This window comes from Terrapene carolina, unplaced genomic scaffold (assembly GCF_002925995.2).
Source record: "Terrapene carolina triunguis isolate 2854851 unplaced genomic scaffold, T_m_triunguis-2.0 Scaffold189, whole genome shotgun sequence".
Taxonomy (NCBI): Eukaryota; Metazoa; Chordata; order Testudines; family Emydidae; genus Terrapene; species Terrapene triunguis.
The window spans coordinates 11,947,306-11,971,517 of record NW_020664540.1 but is presented as its reverse complement, the minus strand read 5'-3'; the positions used below and the strand labels follow the sequence as shown (position 1 = coordinate 11,971,517).

The 24,212-nt window shown below is 43.9% G+C and overlaps 1 protein-coding gene across 7 annotated transcripts in view; it reads left to right on the top strand.

The window, feature by feature from the left end:
• Positions 1–384: 384 nt before the first annotated feature.
• Positions 385–24,212, top strand: part of KTN1 (kinectin 1) — a 79,713-nt gene continuing 55,885 nt past the window's right edge. For 4 of the 7 annotated variants that reach the window (XM_026654171.2, XM_026654172.2, XM_026654168.2 and 1 more), the window contains exons 1-7: positions 385–958; positions 3,162–3,299; positions 5,735–5,911; positions 8,192–8,331; positions 11,660–11,776; positions 20,761–20,901; positions 23,570–23,676. In XM_026654171.2, coding sequence (XP_026509956.1) covers positions 436–958; positions 3,162–3,299; positions 5,735–5,911; positions 8,192–8,331; positions 11,660–11,776; positions 20,761–20,901; positions 23,570–23,676 — 1,343 coding nt within the window. In that variant the 5' untranslated portion in view covers positions 385–435. The remainder of the gene's footprint in view (positions 959–3,161; positions 3,300–5,734; positions 5,912–8,191; positions 8,332–11,659; positions 11,777–20,760; positions 20,902–23,569; positions 23,677–24,212) is intronic. The other 3 variants (XM_026654174.2, XM_026654173.2, XM_026654169.2) reach the window with 1 other exon arrangement.

The following is a 24,212-nucleotide window of genomic DNA, read 5'->3' as shown; positions in this document are numbered from 1 at the left end:
CACTGTCACCCGTTACCCTGTATTTATTGGTTCTGGCTGGACAGCCTTTGAAGTATTTTGTGATGTGTTTTTTGGCATTTAAAAAATGTAAATTCCTGAAAATTAGGTGGTGGGGAACCCCCTCGCCCCTAAACTAATGGACACTAGTGTTATAAACTATAAAGCTTTCCTGTACAGACTAAGAACCTCTGAGAGGTGATTTGTCCCAGGATAACTGATTCCAGAAATTCTTATTTATGTAGATTTTCAGATTTGCACTTAAGTAACTATTAGTTTTGATATAGTAGCCTTAGAAGTAATTATCTATAAAATATTGTAGTAGTTAAGGAATCTGAAAAAACCTGACCTGAAACTAATTCTTGTTTTTCTTTGTCCTTAGATTTTTTTTTTATTATTATTATTTTTTTTTTTAGGAAGTAGTTAAGAAAAAGCACAATGGAGTTTTATGAGTCTACCTATTTTATCATCCTCATTCCTTCAGTGGTTATTACAGTCATCTTCCTCTTCTTCTGGCTTTTCATGAAAGAAACATTATACGATGAAGTCCTTGCAAAACAAAAAAGGGACCAAAAGTTTCTGCCTTCTAAGACAGATAAAAAGAAAACTGAGAAGAAAAAGAACAAAAGGAAAGACGCTCAGAATGGGAACCTCCATGAGTCGGATTCTGAGAGCACACCTCGGGAGTTTAAACTGTCTGATGCCCTGATTGCAGATGAAGAGCACATACTTCCTGTTCCCTTGGGTCTGACTGAAGCTTCGAGCAGCGTTAGAGAACGGAAGAAGAAGGAGAAGAAACATAAGACTGTGCAAGAGGAGCACGTGTCTAAGGAGCCAGAAGGATCCAAGCCTGCAGGCAAGAAAATTGAACCAGTCCCTGTTACGAAACAGCCCACTCCACCCTCTGAAGCAGCAGGATCGAAGAAGAAACCTGGGCAGAAGAAGCAGAAAAATGGAATCGGTATATCATGTTACATATATTACTTGCATGCCAAAACTCTGTTCGCCTTATTGCAAGGCAATGTAGTATTTAGTTATTTATCAGAACTGTTCTACCAGTTCTGCATTGGGCAAAAGTTCACTTCTCGTTTTTAAGGGTTTTTTGCTTTTTCCATATTTCATCTGTCAGTGATGTCCCCCCCCACCCCCAACCCATTTATTTACCTCTACCAAAATTGGTGAGAAGTAGAACTACTTTATCTCCTAATTCTGCTTTGTTCTATGGCAGGGATAGGCAACTTATGGCATGTGCGCCGAAGGCAGCACACAAGCTGATTTTCAGTGGCACTCACACTGCCCGGGTCCTGGCCACTGGTCCAGGGGGCTCTGCATTTTAATTTAATTTAAATGAAGCTTCTTAAACATTTTAAAAACCTTATTTATTTTACATACACCTCTACCCCGATATAACGCTGTCCTCAGGAGCCAAAAAATCTTACCGTGTTATATGTGAAACTGCGTTATATCGAACTTGCTTTGATCCACCGGAGCACACAGCCCCGCCCCCCCGGAGCGCTGCTTTACCGCGTTATATCCGAATTTGTGTTATATCGGGTCGCGTTATATCGGGGTAGAGGTGTACAACAATAGTTTAGTTATATATTATAGACTTATAGAAAGAGACCTTCTAAAAACATTAAAATTGGAGTGAATAAATGAAGACTCGGCACACCACTTCTGAAAGGTTGCCGACCCCTGTTCTATGGTTTGGCTAAATTGGTCTTAAGCTATGAAAGGCTTGATTACCTCAAAGACTGCAGAAAAATGTTTGCTAGACACTCTCTGGCATCATGCTATCCCAAAATGAGGCCCTAGGACATGAGAGAGACGAGATGGGTGAGGTAATACTTTTTATTGGTCCAACTCACCCACTTTGTCTCGCTCATATCCAGAGATCAACATAGCTACAACAGTACTGCAAACTCTATCACCTAACAGCTGCTCTGATGGGAGCGGGCATACATAAAGCCCTGAATCCTATGACAATTCATTTTGCTTTAAGTTACCAGGCTCTTTATATAAGTTGGTTACTGCAAAGTCCGATACCTACGATAAGAACTCTTTCCACTGGGTAACTATCTTGGAGCTGTAAGAAGTAGAAAATTTTAAATAAAATGCTACCTGGAGCTAGAAAAGAAACTGGTACAGCCATTATAGCCAACCTCAGTTACTAGAGTGTAGATCCTTCCTGCAGAAGGCAAGGATGCTGCCTGATCATAGACTGATTTATTGGCTTGTTTTTTATCCATATTATCGAGGTAGTAAAAGCTAGTATGTTAAATGTGTTAACTGCAATTGCTTAAATATGAACAATGGTTTAAAAATATTCCAACTCTTAAAATAATTCAAAAACAATTGGAGGTCTTGGCCTTTTTGCATGCAGCTGTAACCTGTTAGACACAGGGAGTGAAAAAAATGACATTGTTGGTTTGTGGTTTAGAATAGAAAAGCAGATGTACTAAATCCTACCGTGTGGGTATTCAGATCTTTTAAGAAACTGGCTTTGTGGGCCTGGCTATGAAATGTGGTTTGAAAAGACTGTTTTGAGGGCAACCACAACTAACTTTTGTCCTTGGATTACAGAAACTGCCATAACCCTATTGTGTGTTCCAGCTCTGATGGGAAGATCATGTAGTATACTCTCTCCAAAAAGAGAGCTGAATGTCTATTAAAAGCAACTTTAAAAGGAATAGTTCCATAACATGGGACATTATTTTCTGCTTCTCACAGTTCCAGTGTTTGAGTGGGGAGAGGTGAATTGTTTAAGGGGGTGGCAGGAATACGTTGCTGAAGACGAGAAGTTAACTTTTGTAACAAAAAGACCATCAATTTTGCTTTTGTGCCGCAACGCATCTTGATTGGAATTGTTAAAACTAGAGAATGCCAATTGCCATTTGTTTCAGTCTTTGGTTTCACTGCTCTGTGTTCTGCTTGCATGTATAATTCCCAGCATTGTTGCTGCTGCTAAGTTTGCTACAACCCTGTATTGTCTTTGGGTTTAACTTGGCTTTATTACATATGCACGCAAAACTTTAAATTCTGATTAAAGTGTAGGCAAGAGCGTCTTCAGTCTGGAATGACTTTACTGCTTATTGCAGTTTCACTGTTTAAATGTAGTTCTTTGTAAATCGAGAAGTGAATGTCTCTCTCATATCCCTTTTTAGATGACCAGGATTCAAAGAGTGAGTCATTTATGTCTCCTACCAAAAAACAAGACCCACTGCTGTTCCAGCATGAGATAAAACAAGAAAGTGGATCAGGAAAGAAGAAAGTTTCTACAAAGAAACAAAAAATTGACAATGGTGAGAAAATACTACAGAATATTTCTTAGTTCAAATATCATTAACTGGGTATTATGTAAATAGGTGTACACTTGAGTAGCACAACCAATTTACATTCCCTAAGATTGGTAAAGGAGTAGCTTTTTCTAATCAAAAAGTAGGAATTTTAGAGTGTAGAGACCTTTTAATTTCCTTAAAAGAAAAGAAAAAATTATTCAAAATGGGGATTTGTTTTAGGCTTAAAAGCTACCTAGCTTTAGGCAAAAGTCATTAGAAAGTCTTCAAATTTCAATTACCCCAAGCCTTCTATTCATCCTTTCTCATAATACAGTGTCTCAATGGGACATGGAGTGAAATTGAAAAGTGACATATTTAAAGCTAATAAAAGGGACTAATTTTTGTTTTACACAACACACAAGCCAATGGTACTTATTTACCCACCCAATGACACTGAGACTGAGGCGCTTGGTTAGGATTCAGTAAAGAACTTTGTAGGGTTGGGAACCTCCACAGTTATGTTAGGGATAATAAACCCTCATGTTTCGGAGAATAAGCTGATCATGAACTGGTCCAGGCGGTCATCACTTTGCATTTCGATTACTGCAACATCTTTTTTCTGGCCTTGACAAGTACTTTCTTGCCCTGCTCATATCCCTTCCAAAGGCTGCTGCAAGATCATATTCCTAGCCCATGTTTTGACCTGTCACCCATCTCTTTGGCTCTCCCTTCACTTTAGCTAGCATATCAAACCTAAGCTGCTTGTCTTCATTTTCAAGGCCCTTCATGGTGTATCCTCGCCCTATCATCTCTTATTTGCTATTGAGATGTCAGTTCCTGCCTCCAATCAGCCTATTGTGCCAGCCTCCATCACCCACGTGTTAGATTTTAGAACAAGCATCTTCCTGCTTCCCCCTCACACGTGGGAGAAGTTCCCTGCAAACATCTGCAAAACTGTTATCCTCCTCCAAAAATTCCCCTTAGCCGTGATGCCTTCAGAAAGCTTGACAATCTTTAGACTGTTGGTGCACTGAGAGAGACCACTGCCAGTCATGCTGACCAATATTTTCTTGTTGTTTCCTTGGACTTCCCTGTCTGTCTTTATCCATCTGCCTCTTGTTCTGTTTGCACAGTGCCTGGCACAGTGATTCATGATTGGGGCTTCTAGTTGCTATGGTAAAACAAATAATTAATAGTAAAAATAGCTGCTTCATGAGAGAACTCCTCAGAGGTATCTTCTTTCATAGTTGTCCATAAGGGAATTTCTTACATGTTCCTCTGATGCATATGTGGCTAGTCGCTGTCGGACAGGTATTGATCCTGTATGGCATTTTCTTTCTTCAGTCTGTTTCAGCCAGAGTGCTAACATTTCTTGGACCGTAGACCTTGCCCAGGCAGAGGGAAATTTACCAAAAACTCAAATAATTTCCAGCACCAGGTCAGCTGAACTGGCATGAAAACCAGTAATGTAGTTGTGTCCAACAGTCAAGCAGTTTTTACCCTTGTTTGGATTAGACTCATTTTTCAGCCAGTTTCAGTAGAACGGTGAGGGGGAGATGGCTGTAATGAGCTTGCCTGTAGTATGGCTTCCAGCTGGTTCAGCTAAACTGCTCTTAGATTTAGGTTGGATGTAATGGTAAACTTTCCTGAAGTAGACATGACTATGTACAGGATGATGACTTATGATTCATAGGGAGTATAGGGTGCTCGGCTAAGTGTCAGAGCTGGTTTCTCTTGCCAGTGCTGACCTGCCGGGTGATCTTGGGCAAATCACTCCACCTCTTTGGGCAGGGACTGTCTCCTGCTGTGGGTTTATACATTGCCTAGCACTGGGACTCCCAATATAACTCAGCATGCTAAGCACTACTGTAGTACAAATAACCCGTGAGCTTGTTGCAAAATACTCGATTTCTTAGTGAAATTGACTTCAGTCTGCAAGTATGCTAGGCCTGACTGCTGTCCCTAGTGTATTCTGCCTAAACAGTTTAGTTTGCTTATGGGAATAACCTGCTGGGTGTATTCATGTAAAGTAGATCAGTACTTCACAAATGTAATAGTCATTTTTCCCCCACCTTAAACTTCATTAATGCTGAACTCTCCATGGTGTTACAGCCATAGGCAGTCAAGCCTCATAAGTTACATGTGGCTATTTCATTAAAGCGAAATGAAAGTTGGAATATGAGTCTGTCAGTTTAAGTGCTCAAAGGCGATATTGACAAATGTAAATTGAGTTATTAAATCATTGCTTTAGAGACACTCATTTGATTAGTTAATTGAACCCCTGTACTCAGGTTATTAATCTGTGGTGAATAATAGAAATGGGGATTTATGAAACTAGCTGATGAAGTTTTTAAAGGGGACCAGGTACATTTCACCCACCTCTTTCTAGCATGATGTGCTTAAGTTTTGAAGTGAAAGAGAACTATTATATGACATTAACATGTTCCATGGAACTGTAGTTGCAGCTTTGGTTGATGAGCCTCTTATTCATGCAACTACGTACATTCCTTTGATGGATAACTCTGATCTGAGCCCTTTGGTGGAAAAGAGAGAAGTGGCTGATATGGCAAAACAGGAGCTAACCGAGGCGATCCAGAAAAGCGGTGCTAAGAAACTGAAGAATGAAACTGATAAAGGTAATGTAACAAAAAGAGACAATGTAATCAACTTACAACCTCCATTGTGTGTGGCAGTTGCATGAATCTGTTGAGCTGAAGAGATGAATGTTCAACTCCATCTTCAGAATGTCACTATACATAGTTAAAATTATTCCAGTAGGAAAGCAGACATTGATTTCCTTAATCCTGAAAAAAACCCTTTCTTCTTTCCTAGGAATACCCAGTCTTTTGGGGTTTATTTGTGACTACAAGGAATTGCTTTTACATTTACCCATCCTTTTGATCCTTTTTACAGTTCTGGGTAAGGAGCCCAGTTCAGAGAAAAAGAAAGTTCAGAGGAGACCTGCAAGTCTCGCTCCACTTAAATTCATTAGGCACTCGCTGACTGTCAGTCCTTTCCTGGAACCCACCACCAAGCTTTTTGAAAGTCTAGTCATAGGACTTGGGGGCCCTAGAAACCTGTCTGTTTACATACTCACCACCCCCGAATTTAAGTACCGTGTACTCTGAGCAAGCCAGTGCGCTATGAGGCATAAAACAATAGGGACCGAAAGAGGCTGCCGGACACTGCAGGGCCCTGAAATGTGACCTTCACATGTTTGAGTGGTGGAAGAGGGGGATGTTGGGAATGAGTGAGGTGGTGACCCATTAGTCAAGCCTGTAAAAAGGATCAGTCTCTTGATGTCCTTATAAACATTATCTAATTAACGACTTGGCAGCGTGCTTTATGGCACTTTGATTTCTATATACGGTAACTTAAATATAGAATTGAAGGGATCCTGGTGACTTTCAGGGGACCTAGACTGGCACTCCAGCACTTTTTCCCTGTGCTTGTAGTCCAGATGGCTGTTCTATATACTACAGTGAGGCCAAAAGCTTCTCAGTTGCACCCATCCCTTCTTGTTTACTCCCTTGAACGTAATTCAAATGTGGCTAATGCTTCTGTCAACTGGGATTTGTCCACCTAATTTAGAAACATTCCCTTATTTCAGTTGTAAGCTTCTTGGGCACGGGGGCAAGGTTTTCCTCTATTTGCAGAGCACCAAGCACATGTTGCTTTGAGCCAAGTTCTTCTCTTCCTACGGCATCTTAACCTACTTGACTCCTGCCAGCCAGGGATTTTGGAGTTTCGCTCCATGATAACTGCATTAGTGACGGCCTTAAATCTAGTTACTGCTTGATATGAAGGCCTGTGGTCAAGGCTAATACGGATTTATCTGCTGAATAGAGCAGATAATTAACTACAATGCTCAACATCTTTCCCTGGTCTGTGGGTTTCAGGGTTTTGTCATTCATTGGCTTGTTCTCTTTCTAGGTAATCTCTTGAGCGCTGGTATAACTGATTCGTTTTGCCACCTGTGCTTCTACCACTTCTGTGTTAGTAAATGGAAGATGTTTTTGATTGGACTTGTATCTCAGTACCCACGTCTAATCTTAAAAAGCCCCATTTGGGGAGTGGGTTTGGATCCCTTACTGTTCTTCTTTGTATCTGCTTTTTCTTTTTTCTTTCATTCTTTCCAAATTAATTAGTTCTCACAAGTTTCTCCACTGACATTCATTCTAGTGCTAATTGATGTTTGGTAGGTATATTGAATATGCCAGAACTTTATGCTAAATTTTACTGAAATTACTAAGGAGGGAGTATATTTTTCTGAACTGTTATCATTCAAATACCAAAGATAAGCAAACTGGATTTGACTGGTCTCTTCTATCCACATAAAATCAGTCTGTTTTCCTACTGCTAGATGCCTTCTGTAATTTAATCTAGGAATGAATCAAAGTTATTTTACACTGAGGCTGTTGTGTTATTCTTGAAAACTTCCATTTTCTCCAGTTCAGAGTCATGCTGCTTGATGAATTCAATATCCTTGCTATTTGCACGTCACTCTTACTTACGAAATAATACTAATTGCCCTTTAAATTGGGAACGAAGTGCAAGTTACTGTCTCTTAACCTAAAGACTCTCCTACCTAGTACACTTAATTCATGTGCTGGTTTTCGTTTTCTTCAACCTGTTGTTTGATTTGTGGCTGGTGACTTCATATATTTCTACTGAGTGTGCAAATAGTGATAGGTATTCTAGTAGAACTATTCCAAAGAGTCAGCTGGCAGGCTTCATTGTCATTCTGTTCTAAATATGTCATATTGTCTTCACTGAATACGTGACTCTTTGCTGTTTAATTTCAGTTTGAAACATCATAATACATGTGAATGTGCCTACATAAATTTATTATTTTGGAGCAAAGTAAATGAATATGTATTCACAACAGTGTAAATGTCATTATCATTTAATTATAGAAAATGCTGAAGTAAAGTTTAAGGACTTTCTCTTGGCTATGAAGAGCATGATCTTCACTGAAGATGAGGCCCTTTGTGTGGTTGAGCTGCTAAAGGAGAAATCCAGTGTGATACAGGATGCGTTGCAGAAGGTGAGCACTGTAAGAGCTATATATTACTATTTATTTTTAATACACAGGTGTTTGGAAGGGACACTATTAAGTTAGCTAGTCCAAAAATGTGCCTTGCCCGAATAATGGCTGTCATGAAGATCTTGCATTCATTTCCAGAACACCTCTTTTTCTACTCACTCAGCGTTGTTCGTGTATACAAGTCAATGGTCAGCTATCAGTATATGTATACTGGTTATTATACTAGGTCCTGGCCTGGTAGGTTGAGAGTTGGCTTTGCGCGCATGTAAAATGAACATTGATTGGTTGGGGAAAACAAATAGAGCCATACATTTCGGAAGTCAAGATCTACAAGATGGCGGTACTGCTAAAGCAGCCCCATTTTCTGGCCCTGTCCTTTCTCGTGGAGATGGTATAATATAACTCCTTGTGTTATCACAGGAGCTTAAACACAGTGGGTGAATTTGGGCTGGTGGCAGGAAGAGGGATTGGGTCAAAAGGGAGAGGGAAATGAATGCTTTATCACACCTGAGAAAAGGTCACTGCTTCCACTCAGTACAGATGTTTGTTTGAAGTGGGGCCAGACTGCCTTATGTAAAGTCCAACTCCATTACATGGGCCCCACAGCAATTTTACTGTACGTCTTGAAGATCATTTGATAACTTGTCCTATGTGAAAAATCTAATGTACTATGTATGCAGCTAATTGTGGTCTTGAAAACAGATAATGCACTTCTGCATCTTCAATACATTCTAGAAACAGGAATTGTCATGTTAAGTCAGACCAATGGTTTATCTGGTCTAATATCCTTTGTCAGTACTTGATGCTTCAAAGGAAGGCGCAAAACCCCAATAAGCATGCTATTGCCTATCTCTCCATTATTTGGGAAGCTTTCTCATTAAACCCAGCAGTCACTGCATCGTGTGTCTTGAAGGAGTGATATCCCTTACACATTTTATCTTAGCTAGTCAGCTGTCAGATGCTTATTCATATAAATATCTAAACTTCTCGAATCCTACTAGGCGTTTTGCTTTCATAGCTTGTGGCATTGGGTTCCACAGGCTAATTATGCATTGTGTGGAAACTTTCCTTTTTATAACTCTTTTTTTCCATTTGTTGACATCCAAAGAAATTAGAAGGCTCCTAATTTTATATTTTGACATTTGTTATTTCAGCCTCCCTTATGTAATCTCCTCTGAACCCCCAAAGTGGTCCTGATACTTTTAATTTCTCATGGATGTTTTTCTCTGTCTAAAATCACTTTGTCACCTAACCTGAACCTTTACATTCCTACTATATTCTTCTTGGGATGGGGAGACCAGACCAGAACACTGTGTGGATGGGGTTTTGTGTAAAATCAATGTGTATAGCGGTGATACTTTTCAGTAGTATTCTGTCTCGTTAATACAGCCTAGCCCCTGGTTTGCATGATGTATGTCTATTTGTTGCTATTGATTTGAAGGGAGCTGTTCGAAACATAGTAGAAGTCTTGGCTTCTATAACCCAGTAAAACCCAGTAAGTGTTAACTTTTGCAGGTGAAAATGTCGATATTACCCAATTAATAGGTACAGACATGGCTAGGTAGCAGTTCTGCAGAAAAGGACCTAGGGGTCACAGTGGACGAGAAGCTGGATATGAGACAACAGTGTGCTCTTGTTGCCAAGAAGGCTAATGGCATTTTGGGCTGTATAAGTAGGGGCATTGCCAGCAGATTGAGGGACGTGATCGTTCCCCTTTATGCGACATTGGTGAGGCCTCATCTGGAGTACTGTGTCCAGTTTTGGGCCCCACACCACAAGAAGGATGTGGAAATATTGGAAAGAGTCCAGCGGAGGGCAACAAAAATGATTAGGGGTCTGGAGCACATGACTTATGAGGAGAGGCTGAGGGAACTGGGATTGTTTAGTCTCCAGAAGAGAAGAATGAGGAGGGATTTGATAGCTGCTTTCAACTACTTGAGGGGGGGTTCCAAAGAGGATGGAGCTCGGCTGTTCTCAGTGGTACCAGATGACAGAACAAGGAGTAATGGTCTCAAGTTGCAGTGGGGGAGGTCTAGGTTGGATATTAGGAAACACTATTTCATTAGGAGGGTGGTGAAGCACTGGAATGCTTTACCTAGGGAGGTGGTGGAATCTCCTTCCTTGGAGGTTTTTAAGGCCTGGCTTGACAAAGCCCTGGCTGGGATGATTTAGTTGGGAATTGGTCCTGCTTTGAGCAGGGGTTTGGACTAGATGACCTCCTGAGGTCCCTTCCAACCCTGATATTCTATGAATAGCACAGGGTGGATGTGCGTGTGCACATGTGTATGTACAATATGCTTTTATAGAAAAGCTCCCTTTTCACTGTGTACTTTTTTCAGGGGTTCACTATAAAGGTTAGTAGTTGTGGCCCTCGGACTCTGCAGAGGAAAGCAGGAAATATTGTTGTCAGTTACTTTATCAAGTGAAGAAGGTATTTGCTTTGTATTACCCTACCTCTAAGTATTCACGTGCCTTCTACCTTTCTCTCTGCCACAAACTCAAAATGAAGATGGAACTATTAATGGACAAATTTCAAAGAAAATGGAATATGGATCTCCAAGATATTTCACCAATTATCAGACTTAATCTAGAAATTGCCACATAGTCTCAAAAACATTTAGTAAGTCTGCCATGAGTCACGCTGAGTTCTAAAACGTCTATGTGCGGCAGAGGTCACAGGAATTTGTCAGATCTAGAATTTGCCCAGTTCCCTTTTCTTCCCTTCTGTTTGCATATAGCTTTACAATAACATCTAGGACAAGTGTGAGTTATATATTAACCCTCTCCTAGGATCAACGTGATTCAATCATGTTGATAGACTTTGCCGCAGAGTAATATTCTGGCAAGTACAATGTTTCTGCTGTCATTGCTATATGTGGAGGGGAATCCCAGGGCAACATTTCCTCTATTAAGTAGTAAGATGTTCTAGGAGACCAAGCTTGTTGTGTCATAGCAGCACATAACTTTTTTACTACTTCTGTAGATAGCTTCTCCCCAAACCACCACATTCTTAGCTGACCTAAAATGTGGAGAATAATCTGCTCCAGTGCAGCTATACCTGCTGTGCTATGTGTTTTAAAAGCATCTCCTGGTCTAATGAAATTTGTTAGAGGCCTTTTGTAGCAGACTCAAAACTCCTTCTCATGCATTACGTTGCAGGTAGCAGGCTGACAAATGATTTGCGTGCTGGATTGTGCAGCAGTGGGCATTAGCTGAAGGAGCTAAAAAACCAAAACCCCAGTCATGATTACTGCAACTTTCAGTATATGCCATAATCGATAATACAGTTTTAATACTTTCTGCATGTTTGATCACTTTTAATATCCTTTTGCTGTAGGCGAGTAAGGGAGATTCAGCTGCAACTATACACCAGCTACAAGAAAAAGACAAAATGCTTGCTGCTCTGAAGGAAGAAGCTGTGGTTGCAATGGATCAGTGCAAGCAGCTAACTCAGGTGAATATATTGAAGGGAACAGGTATGGAATTGAAAGGAAACTAACAAGGAACCTCATGGAATTTCGGTAAAGTCACTAGTTGCTAGTTTAATGAGATCAATGTGAAACAAAAGAAGAGATTTTTCTCTTAGGGTATGTCTACACTACGAGGGTAATTCGATTTTACTTAAATCGAATATGTGGAATCGATATTGCAAAGTCGAACGTGTGTGTCCACACTAAGGACACACTAAGGACAGTAATTCGACTTTGTGAGTCCACACTAACGGGGCGAGCGTCGATATGGAAGCGGTGCACTGTGGGCAGCTATCCCACAGTTCCCGCAGTCCCCGCTGCCCATCGGAATTCTGGGTCGAGCCGCCAATGCCTTCTGGGTAAAAAAAATTTGTCGTCATCCGTCCGTCACTAACGCCCTCCCTCCCTCCATGAAAGCGCCGGCGGGAAATCAGTTCGCGCACTTTTCTGGTCAGTGACAGCGCGGACGCCACAGCACTGCGATCATGGATCACGCTGCGACCATCGCTGCACTTGTGGCCGTTCTCAACACCTCGCAGCTTATCATACACCTTTCCCTGAGGCAGATGCAGAGAAATCGGGCGAGGAGGCTACGGCACCGCCGTGAGAGCCTGAAGTCGGAGAGTGGCACAGAGCTGTCAGAAACCACGAGCCCCAGCGCCCAGGACATGACGTTGGCAATGGGGCATGTGGATTTTGTTGAACGGCGATTCTGGGCCCGGGAAACAAGCACGGACTGGTGGGACCGTATAGTGCTTCAGGTCTGGGATGAATCCCAGTGGCTGCGAAACTTTCGCATGCGGAAGGGGACTTTCCTCGAACTTTGTGAGTTGCTGTCCCCTGCCCTGAAGCGCAAGGACACCCGCATGCGAGCAGCCCTCACTGTCCAGAAGCGAGTGGCCATAGCCCTCTGGAAGCTTGCAACGCCGGACAGCTACCGGTCAGTCGCGAACCACTTTGGTGTGGGCAAATCTACCGTGGGGGTTGTTGTCATGCAAGTAGCCAAGGCAATCGTGAAGGTACTGCTCCCAAAGGTAGTGACCCTGGGAAACGCGCAGGTCATCATAGATGGCTTTGCCGCGATGGGATTTCCAAACTGCGGAGGGGCTATCGATGGGACTCACATCCCTATCCTGGGACCGGACCACCAGGCCAGCCAGTACATCAATAGAAAGGGCTACTTTTCAATGGTGCTGCAAGCACTGGTGGACCATCGGGGACGGTTTACAAACATCTACGTCGGATGGCCGGGCAAGGTTCATGACGCTCGTGTGTTCAGGAACTCTGGTCTGTTTAGACGGCTGCAGGAAGGTATTTACTTCCCAGACCACAAAATAACTCTTGGGGATGTGGAGATGCCTACAGTCATCCTCGGGGACCCAGCCTACCCGCTAATGCTCTGGCTCATGAAGCCCTATACTGGCGCCCTGGACACAGAAAAAGAACTGTTCAACTACCGGCTGAGCAAGTGCAGAATGGTGGTGGAGTGTGCTTTTGGCCGTCTCAAAGGGAGATGGAGAAGCTTACTCACTCGCTGTGATCTCAGTGAAACCAATATCCCCATCGTTATTGCAGCTTGCTGTGTGCTCCACAATCTATGTGAGAGCAAGGGGGAGACCTTTATGGCGGGGTGGGAGCTAGAGGCAAATAGCCTGGCTGCTGATTACGTCCAGCCAGACAGCCGGGCCATTAGAAGATCCCAGCGGGACGCCCTGTGCATCCGGGAGGCTTTGAAAGCTAGGTTCCTGAGTGAGCAGGGCAACCAGTGACTTTTCAGTTTGTGGACAGAGAAGCTGAACCTGCCCCCGTTTCTTTACCCAGTTCATTTTGACTATCCTCTCCAGTTACATACCCCCTTCACCCCCTTCCCCTTCCCAAAAAATAAAATCATTTCGATTTTGTTAATGAACAGCGTTGTCTGTATTGCTGTTTTCGCGGGAATATTTTAAACCGGGGACGCAGACTGTGGCGGGGGGCGGGTTCAGTGTTCTGATGCAAATGATGCTTCTAAACTCCCGGAATGACAGGCTCCGCACTGGTGGACTGGTTATTTCAATGGAGAACATGAAAAACACCTCCCAGACTGACCAGGGTAACCAGTGACCGCACTGTGTATGTGTCCTGATGCTGGACCTGACACCGCCTCTGTACCCTGCTAAAGGTCACTGTCCTGCCCAATTACCAAGCCCCTTCCCCCCCTCCAGACAGACTCTCCCTCAAAAGAACCTGACTGAAACAGTAATGGACAGAAACAAACATTTTATTGCGAACCAGACATGAAACGTGGGGTGTGAAACTTGGCCGGGGGCTTCTGTGAGGTGGGTGGGAAAGGACTTATGAAATTTTGGGGAATGTCAGCCTTCTAGTGCTAGAGCAGTCTGCAGGGGTTGACTGAAAGTTTTAACGGCCCTTGCCGCCCCTCCTTCTTTGGAGTTTGGGTGAGGGTGGTGTGGGACTTGGTGGCGGGTGAGGGCGGTTACAGATAGACTGCAGCGGGGCTCTGTCCTCCTGCCTCCGGTCTTGCAGAACATCCACAAGGCGCCGGAGCGTGTCCGTTTGCTCCCTCATTAGTCCAAGCAGCTTTTCAGTAGCCTGTTGGTCCTCCTGACGCCACCTCTCCTCCCGTTCCATGACTGCTCGGTGCATTTGTGACAAGTTCTCCCTCCACTGTGTCTGCTGGGCTGCCTGGGCTCGGGAGCATCCCATTAGTTCTGAGAACATGTCTTCACGCGTCTTCTTCTTCCTCCGCCTAATCTGCGCTAGCCTCTGGGAGTGTGCTGACAGGCTGGGTTGGGAGACAGTCGCAGATGTGTCTGTGTGAATTGTGAAAAGGGAGTGAATTCCTGAGACAGATAAATGAAATTGTATACAAAGAACCTAGTCTTTCTCTGTGAACAAGACCATGCACTGCACCTCTCACATGCGCACTCAGGACAAGGTCGAATTTTCGGCCGTCGCCTTCAGTGCCTGTGGACTTGCGGAGGTCTTGGACTGTTCAGAGAACTGTGGCTGGAGACCTGAACTTCTGGAGCGGGCAATAATGGTAAGCCGCAGACTTGTGGCTGCTTAAAACTCCAGCAGTAGCACTGGCCTCCTTTCACATTGAAAGCAATGCCAGTCTCTGCTGCCAGCAATCAGGACAGCATCAACTCTGCCCCTGTCCCACCCCCTCGCGGCTGTCCCAGGGAAAGATCCCTGTATGCTGCCCCTCTCCCTCCACCGCGTGGCTGTAAAGCAGTCCCAATACTAACATTCCCCTCCCTAATTCAAAGCAGGGCGTCATGAGCGACATCACCCTCCTGAGGATCCCGGACACCCAGAGAGAACGCATGCTGCGGGAAAGCATGCAGAAACCGGGGCCGTATGCCGCCATGCTATGTCGGGCCATGATCCCGGAGTACTTGATTGTGGCGTGGAGGGGGCATGTCTGCTACCACGGAGGGCCCACTAAGATCGCCCTACCCCGGAACCTGATCAACAGGCTTGAGCTCTACCTCCACGAGACCTACGAGGAGTTCTCCTACGAGGATTTCTCGTCGATCCCCGGCCACATTGACCGGATTTTCGCGTAGGTGCACTGGGACTATGGAGTGGAGCGTCTTGGGCCTGGGAATCATGGAGTAACGGACATTGTGAAAATTTTTTAAAACACTTGGGACTAAATTGAGAAGAGCCCAAGACAGAGAAATCATGAAAACCCATTTGTTACCTTTGTAAATATTCCTGTTTTGTACCTGATTATTTTTTTACTAGTTTACAGAACTTTTATAAATGTACATTGTTAATAGTATAAATATTACCGTTCTGTTTTAAATAAATGTTTACATGTTTACAGCACTTACTGCTTGATCCTTCCCCTGATTCTGTGTCCGGGGTAAGGGATGGGGACGGTTGGTACGGGATCTCGGTAAGGGTGATGAAGAGCTCCTGGCTGTCGGGGAAATCAGCGGTGCCAGCGCTGTCGACTGCCTCGTCCTCCTCATCTCCTTCTTCATCTTCCCCGTCCGCTGTCATGTCCGACGAGGAACCGGCCGCGGACATGATCCCATCCTCGGAGTCCACGGTCAGGGGTGGGGTAGTGGTGGCGGCCGCTCCCAGGATGGAATGCAGTGCCTCGTAGAAACGGGATGTGTGGGGCTGGGATCCGGAGCGTCCGTTAGCCTCTTTTGTTTTTTGGTAGCCTTGTCTCAGCTCCTTGATTTTCACGCGGCACTGCGTTGCATCCCGGCTGTAGCCTCTCTCTGCCATGGCTTTGGAGATCTTCTCGTAGATCTTAGCATTCCTTCTTTTGGAGCGCAGCTCTGAAAGCACGGACTCGTCGCCCCACACTGCGATGAGATCCAAGACTTCCCGATCAGTCCATGCTGGGGCCCTCTTTCTATTGGATTGCACGGCCATCTCTGCTGGAGAGCTCTGCATAGTTGCCACTGCTGCTGAGCTCCCCTCGATGTCCAAAGAGGAACTGAGATTCAAACTGCCCAGACAGGAAAATGAAAATGAATTCAAATTTTCCCGGGGGTGTGGCTGGTCAGAGCATCCGAGCTCGGACTGCTGTCCAGAGCGTCAACAGAGTGGTGCACTGTGGGATAGCTCCCGGAGCTATTACCGTCGATTTCCATCCACACCTAGCCTAATTCGATATGGCCATGTCGAATTTAGCGCTAATCCTCTCGTTGGGGAGGATTACAGAAATCGATTTAAAGAGAGCTTTATGTCGAACTAAATGGCTTCCTGGTGTGGACGGGTGCAGGGTTAATTCGATATAACGGCGCTAAAGTCGACATAAAAGCCTAGTGTAGACCAGGCCTTAGGAATTTATCAAGGCTAAGTCGTTTGTTTGTTTGTTTGTTTGTTTTGTTTCCCCTCCACCAAATGCCATTATTAGTGCATTTGTATTGCTCTAGTTTCCAGGAAGCTTTCAAGATCTAACTCCAATATTTCAGTTAATGGAGGATGTGATTATTTTTAAAAAGTTGTGAGCATAATGTGTTAAACATAAGCATCCTCTTCATCAGTATAAGTAGGCTGGGTGTCAAGTATTATGGTTTCTAATATTAAAGATATATATGCCACGATTTTCAGTTGGTCCATTTTCTGATATCCACAAGCTCCCACGTTCCTATGCACAATGATCAGTGGAATTGAGAGGTTTTTTTTTTTTAAATGGGGAAGGCACAGAAAGCTTAGATTCTTGATTGTTTTAGCCTGCCAGGTTTATGTTCACTGTATCCAATCTCTAACAGTTTAATTGTATAGGACACTGGTTTCATATAGCTAAATATAAAACAGTCTTCAGACTTTCTTAATTTGAAGATTTCAGAAGAAGGCAAAACCTAACAAAAGTGAAGAGAATCCTGTACAACAATTGGTAGACGTTATAGTAGGCTGGAGAAGACTGTTTTTGCAGTAGCACTTGCGGTGGAGTGGAGGGGTATAGAGGTAGAAGCAGGAAGGCTTGAAATGACGGGTATGGACAAGGCTTTTAGTGGGAAGGACTGACTTTTAGAAATGTATAGGGGAAAGTCCAACAAGATATTGAAGTTGAGAGCCTGGGCAGATGAGTGGGGACGGGTGGGGAGTGGTATTAACAGTGCTAGCAAACGGTTTGGAGAAGAGGAAGTTGGCTGTGGGGGGCATTTAGGATGAGTTACTGGAAGGGCACGTGTAAGACTGAACGGAGGGTGTGGTGTAGAGAGACTTGGGAGTAATTCATGTGTAGCTGGAGGCTGAACCTATGAGACTCAGTGAGGTGTGAAAGGGAGGGGGGAAAACAAGGACAGAACATTGGGGAAGGTGGCGTGCAGAGTGAAAGGGAAGAACTACTGGTGGAGACACGGAAAGAGCAGTAGGAGTGGTTGAAAGAAAACCCGGAAGAGCAGAGTAATGCAAGCACAAGGAAGACGGCGAAATCGGCAGCATAGAGCAATAATGGTAGGTGGATAATGTGAGTAGAGCAGGAAGCCCTTGAACTTGAGGACTGTAACCTGGTGAAGAAAATTGACTTCATCCCCTTCACTCTGCTGAAATGGAAGGAGAATAAAAAGAGGGATGGGAAGTGGAATGCAATAGGAGTTGGCTGTCTCCAAGCTCCCGAAGCTTGCGAAAGGAGATATGGAGTGGCTGGGATGACCTCGAAGGTTTTGCACAATGGGGGAGAAATACTGGGATAGTTTTGAAAGGCAAGAAAGGGGGGAAATGTGGCCAAGGGGAGAGGTAGACTGGCTACCTAAGTTCTCTCTAAGCTGTGTGGCCGCGCTGCAGCCTATTAAGCGCCGCGCAGGTGCTCAGGGCTGCTGCGGGAAGAGATGCCTCTCCCCCAACCCCAGACCTGCTGTGGCGGGGAGAGGTGCCCCTTCCCAGCCCTGGCACGAAACCTGCCGCAACCTGGGGAGAGGCGCCTCTCCTGCAGTCCCAACCCAACCCTGGTCCGGACTTGCCGTGGCTGGGGGAGAGGCACCTATCCTGCGGCCCCAACCTTGGAGCTACCATGGCGGGCAGAAGTGCCCTTCCCTTCCCCCCACAGCTTAGGTGCTGCTGCGGGGAGAGAGAGATGGGGGGAGTCCTCTCTCCCCACCCCAGAGCCCGCAGCCCCAGCCGGAGCCCTCACCTCCCAGCACCCAAATTCTCTGCTCCAGCCCTGAGCCCCTCATCCCTGGCTCCACTCCAAAGCCCGCACCCCCAGCCGGAGCCCTCACCCTCCCGCTCTCCAAACCGCTCAGCCCCACCCCCACCACATGAATTTTGTTATGTGCACCACTATGGAGGTGATGTGTGACATATGTGGTGTACATAACAAAATTTATTCTGCATGTGCTTGGGAAAAATTAGAGGGAACACCGCTGGCTATATGTTCAACGTGAGATACCTCAGTCTGACACTGAGATAAAAGAGGAAAGGGTGTTTAGTCACAGTGGCAGTAACTTATCCCATAACTGGTGCATCTCAGAAGAAATTAGCAAGATCCTGGGAGGAGAAATAAGGGAATTTTAGAGGTGGAGAAGTGCTCCTGGGAGGATGTTTTGTAAGAGAGGTGACAGAGTTGAGAGAAGAGAGAATAAATTACTAGTGCAGGAAGTGTTTGTGTTCTCTGGGGCACGCTGCAGAGCAAGAGCAGAGTAAGCTAATTTTAAGGGGGTGCCACAGTTGCAAATTATTGGGCGTAGGGGGATATGAGAGAGAATGGAGTTGTGAATACGTACTTTGAATCACTGGTGGAAGGAAGGTGATGAGGGAAGTTTGGATAAATATCCAGACTGTTGCTGGCCCACAACTGATGCACATACAATATTAAGTTTAAAGTGTTTCTTAAGGTGTGGAAAACAGAGGTCTATTATTTCCAGATGGGTAGAAATCTGTCTCACTGGTTATAAAGGATCCCCTCATTAGTGGGAGGTAAATAGTAAATCAGCTAAGTGACAAAGTGTGCACTTGTTTCTGAGTTAAGTCTAAATTTCAGCTTTAAAAGCTTTTCTAGAGTTGAACACTGCATACAGTTTTCAATACATTGCCTTTTTCTGATTTCCTTAGCAGTTAGGTGAAAGAAATGGCCTGTTCGTGTCCCCATAGATGCTTTTGAAAATTAAGCCCTTGCTGCATTTCATTACATCAGACTGATTAATTCCCATTTTTCCAAAGTGATTTAGGCCTTTCAGTGGGACGTAAGATCCTAAGTCACTCTCTTGAAAACTTTACTCTGAGAAAAGCAGCATTATGAGGGTAATAAAGTTGTATCTCAGAGGAGAAGATAGCTTTTATTTAAGTTATAAAAGTTAGTAGTCCTAAGTAAATTGTGCATGTTTTTGCTAACTAATCTAATAGACGCTTGGCAGAATGCTGCAGTCAACATTATTTCCTTCAGCATGCTCACAAATGTGTGTGCTTCCAAGAAGCAGTCCTGCAAATTCTGTCTGATGTTTGGATCTCTGCACCATCTAATAAACAATTAAAGCAAATAAAACTTGCCTCCTTATTAGAAAATCATAAATTCATCATCTTGGTTATCCTCTCTTGGTCAGGGAATTCAGCCAGTCTGGATTGTTGAGTGTTTGCTACTAGTCTGTCGAGAACCTTAGAAGCAGGATGGTTTAATTGCAGAATACTGAAGATGCTACTGTTGCTGACCCTACAAGACAAATGCTTTAGCTCATATTTTATGACATTGTAAAGTGTTTGCACAGTAATGTGGTTCTAATAGTAATATTTTTAGTTTGTATTTAACATACTGATCATCCTGCACTAAGGATGCAGAATTGGATTGCACTTGACTGATTATTTGAGATTTAAACCTATACTGTGTGATTTAATGCTAGCAGTTATGTACTGAATGACTCTGGCTAGTGAAGGGACCTGAACATTAGACCGAACTCCACTTTCACTTCAGCCGTATAGTTCATCTGTATTGTACAACATATTGGATCTAAAATGTACTGTACTTTTGCCGCAATCCGATAATTGCGTTCTCCTAGTTCATTAGACAAATTAAATTCTGCCCTTAGTTATACCTATAAAATATTGATTTCACTGAAGCAGAGGCAATTGAGGGACGAATTTGGCTTAATGTGATAGAAACACTATTCCAGTTTCTCTGAAGCAGCAAGAGACCATTCTTTTCATCGCAACACCCAATTTTACTTTAGTTGTGAAATTATAGAATCATAGGACTGGAAGTGACCTCAAGAGGTCATTAGTCCAGTCCCCTACACTCATGGCAGGACTAAGTATTCTCTAGACCATCCCTGACAGGTGTTTGTCTAATCTGCTTATATGTTGATGCTAAATCTATATAAAATATCAGAAACATGTTGCTGGTCAGGCCGAACACTTGAATTCTTCTGTGGGTAAAGAATATTGATAATGGCTCTAATCTGACGTATATGGAATGTAATTAGTAATTTATCGCTTTACGTTTTTTTAGGAGATTGAGGGGACAGGGGAAATTAACTTTTTTTTTCCTGATTTCCTATCCAAGGAACTGGTTGCAGAGAAGGAGAGAAGCAACTTGGTTACGACAAAGATGAGAGAACGCATCAACGTGCTAGAAAAGGAACACGGTACTTTTCAGAGCAAGATCCATGTTAGCTACCAGGAAAACCAGGGGATGAAGATGAAGGTAAAGCTCTGTGAAAGCCATTTTGATTTCTTGAGTGAAGTACAAATAGATTAATATGAGAAATGAGTGTTTTAGCAAAAGGTGCAACCATTGATTTTGTTTCCATATGAATAAACTGCAGGTGCTACCCAGAATCTCTAGTGATTGAGGTGAGGAGTCTAGGATAAATTCTTTATCTAGGTGAAGGCAGCAAGCTCCTATAAATGGCCTTTGTTTTCAAGAGACCGGTCTTGTCATATAAAGTAACATACTGTACTACCTTTCATTCGTTATTTCCCTTATCTGCAAATGACCAGGGGTGAACAGCATGTCTCCTGGCTGGAGCAAAGGTTTGGGATCTGGTGACTGCAGTTCTAGTCCAGGCTTTGCCACGAACTCTCTGACTTACTCACCCTGTGCTTCCGTTGTCTGTACAATGGACATAACACCCCCAGTTCTTCATAAAGTGGTTTGTGATCTTCTTATGTTATGTAATTGAAAATGCGATTCTTGAGGTGCAAAATCTATTTAAATCATCCAGCTTCAGAAAGATGGCCCTCATAGCCATACACATGGACTGGCGCTATTAACAACTTATCTTCTGAATGACATGCTGGATGCAAAGCATCCTTAAAAGCAAATATGTTCATGGAGGGGGGTTATAAAATGCACTCCGCATTGCTAAACGCCTTACTGAAAATCATGAAGGACCCTAAGAACATAAGAATGGCCACAATGGGTCAGACCAATGGTCCATTTAGCCCAGTATCCTGTCTTCCAACAGCGACCAATGCCAGATGCTTAAGAGGGAATGAACAGAACCGAGCAAGTTATGGAGAGATCCATACCCTGTTGTCCAGTCCCAGCTTGTAGTAGTCAGAGATTTAGGGACACCCAGAGCATGAGGTTGAATCTCTGAATATCTTGGCTAATAGCCATTGATGGACTTATCCTCCACTCTGCCATAAGATTGTCCTCTGAGTCATCTCAACCCTCATTATGCTATTCTTCATTAACATTGTTACAATGTGACCTAAGAAGAACTTCAAAGGCAAACTTGTTCCATCTACAGTCAAAGCTTTGCAGGAAGAAGTATGGCTGTATTTATATCAACTGATTGACTAAAAACTCAGATCTTAGCATCACTCTTTTTTTTTTTTTTTTTTCTGCGCTGTAGCAGTATTGAGGGGAACATGGACATTTTTAAATCAAGTGATACATTTCCAGTGTTTCTGCATACATCAGAGGGCACCCTGTCAGAGTTACTGAAGCAAAGTAAGCTCTCCAGAGTAAGGCCTTTTGCTATCTATGTACAGCCCACTGCACAATAGGGTCCTGAACCAAGCCTGTGGGGAGAATGTAAATGGAACCCTCCCTGGTTTTTGGCATTCTAGTTCAACTCCCCCTGCTGGTGTACTATGGGAATTAGACTGCAGAGAAGCAACAGAAGATGCATCTGAAGAAGTGAGGTTCTTACCCATGAAAGCTTATGCTCCCAATACTTCTGTTAGTCTTAAAGGTGCCACAGGACCCTCTGTTGCTTTTTACAGATTCAGACTAACACGGCTACCCCTCTGATACTTGACACTGTAGAGAAGGGAATGCTGTTTGGCTGACAGCCTGGTTATCTGAGCTGCCTATTGGTTTTTGGGTGCCTTTTCTTCCTGGAACTTCTAGGGTTGTGTGGTATTGAGAGCAACTTGGAGCCCATGTCAGTGTGAGCTAAATGTTGGCACTCCAGTAGCTTCTGTCTCTTTTCTGTCTCACCCCAACAGCAAATGTTTGTCTGACAGCCTTTTTGTATACAAAATCCTCACTGATGAATTAGTCATCTGATGAAACTAGGTCCTGGAACTGGTTTCAGCTGTCACTGAAAGTTTGGCACCAGTAGAGGAGGAAAGAAATGTTTAAGCTGCATGTGTTATAGGCCCTCAACAAACTGGTAGCTGTTGCTAGCCAGCCCCTTCTGTCATTTGGCATATGGAGTCTGCCTTCTTCAGTGCTGAATCAAGCATTCTGGCTGCTGGCGCAGCCTTGTGATGGGGGTCTCAAACTCCTGAGACAACAGGTGCTTCAGAGAAACTGTATTCAGAGTGCAATAAAAGCACATGCATATCTGAAAAAGAGAGGATCTTATTTTGCTTCAGTTATAATCTCAGGAATAAAAACACAGCTCAAATTTTTTTAAAGGGCTTTTTTCCCCCCCCCCCCCCCGATCATGATTCATAGTCAATCTTCTCATTGTGGCTTTAAACTTCTGTGCACATTTTCAGTTTAACTTGACTTCAAACTTCCACAGAAATAAATTAACCCCTCCCCTGAATCTACTTTATAAATGTCTAGTGGTGTTTATTGGACTAAGTTACATAATCAGGAATGCTCAGTGATCTACCATTACTAGATTTGCATGCTGCATAAGAACACTGTGGCACATGCACACAAGAGGGAAGACTGGTTTAAAAGGCAAATGTGTCCTTAATTCAACTCTGTGAGCTTAAAATATCAATAGGTTTTTGATTGGGGTACATATTTATTTGTGTGTGGACTGCAAAACCTAAGAGCCTTCCAAATTAATTTTTTTGATCTGAGACTATTGTAAGTTTCTATTACAATACAGTAACAGTGTCTGTTACACAGCTATTGACTTCTCTTCCTCAGAGCTTTAAAATATGTGTGGTATTTATTTTAGTTCCAGCAACTTCGTGAGCAGATGGAGGCGGAGATAGGCCACCTGAAGCAGGAAAATAGTATCCTGAGAGATGCTGTCAGTACTTCTACCAACCAGATGGAAAGCAAGTATGTTCAGGAGTTCAGTGCCTCTGAGCCATCAGGTTTTTTAAAACTTATGAGGCTTTCCCTGAAGATAGCTGTTCTGGCCACCTTTTAGGTGTTCCACTAACTGACACCGTCTCCACAGCCATGGCTTTATTATACTGGTATATAACTATATTCAGTTACTCCTGGGGGGAATTCTGTGCCATTGTATGCATGCAGAATTCACGCCCCCCACAGATTTCTTCACTTCCCCGCAGAAAAATGACTTTCTGATGGGGAAGCAAAGGGAAGCCACAAGAATGTTCATGCATCCCTCCCCAGCAGCTCAGGCACGTTATTTCGGGTGCCCGGATCAGCCAGCGGAGAGGTAAATAATTGCGGGGAAAGTAGGGCAGAGGACACCCCAGCCGGTGGCTCCTACCTTGTGTTGGCTCAGCTGCTAGTCTCGGCTGGGCTGGGGGAGGATAGGACCTGCTCTTTCCCTGCAAGGAGTGACTGGGGCCGGGTCAGACCCTCCCCCAGCTGCAGGAAGCTCTGCACTGCCTGCCCCCCCACTT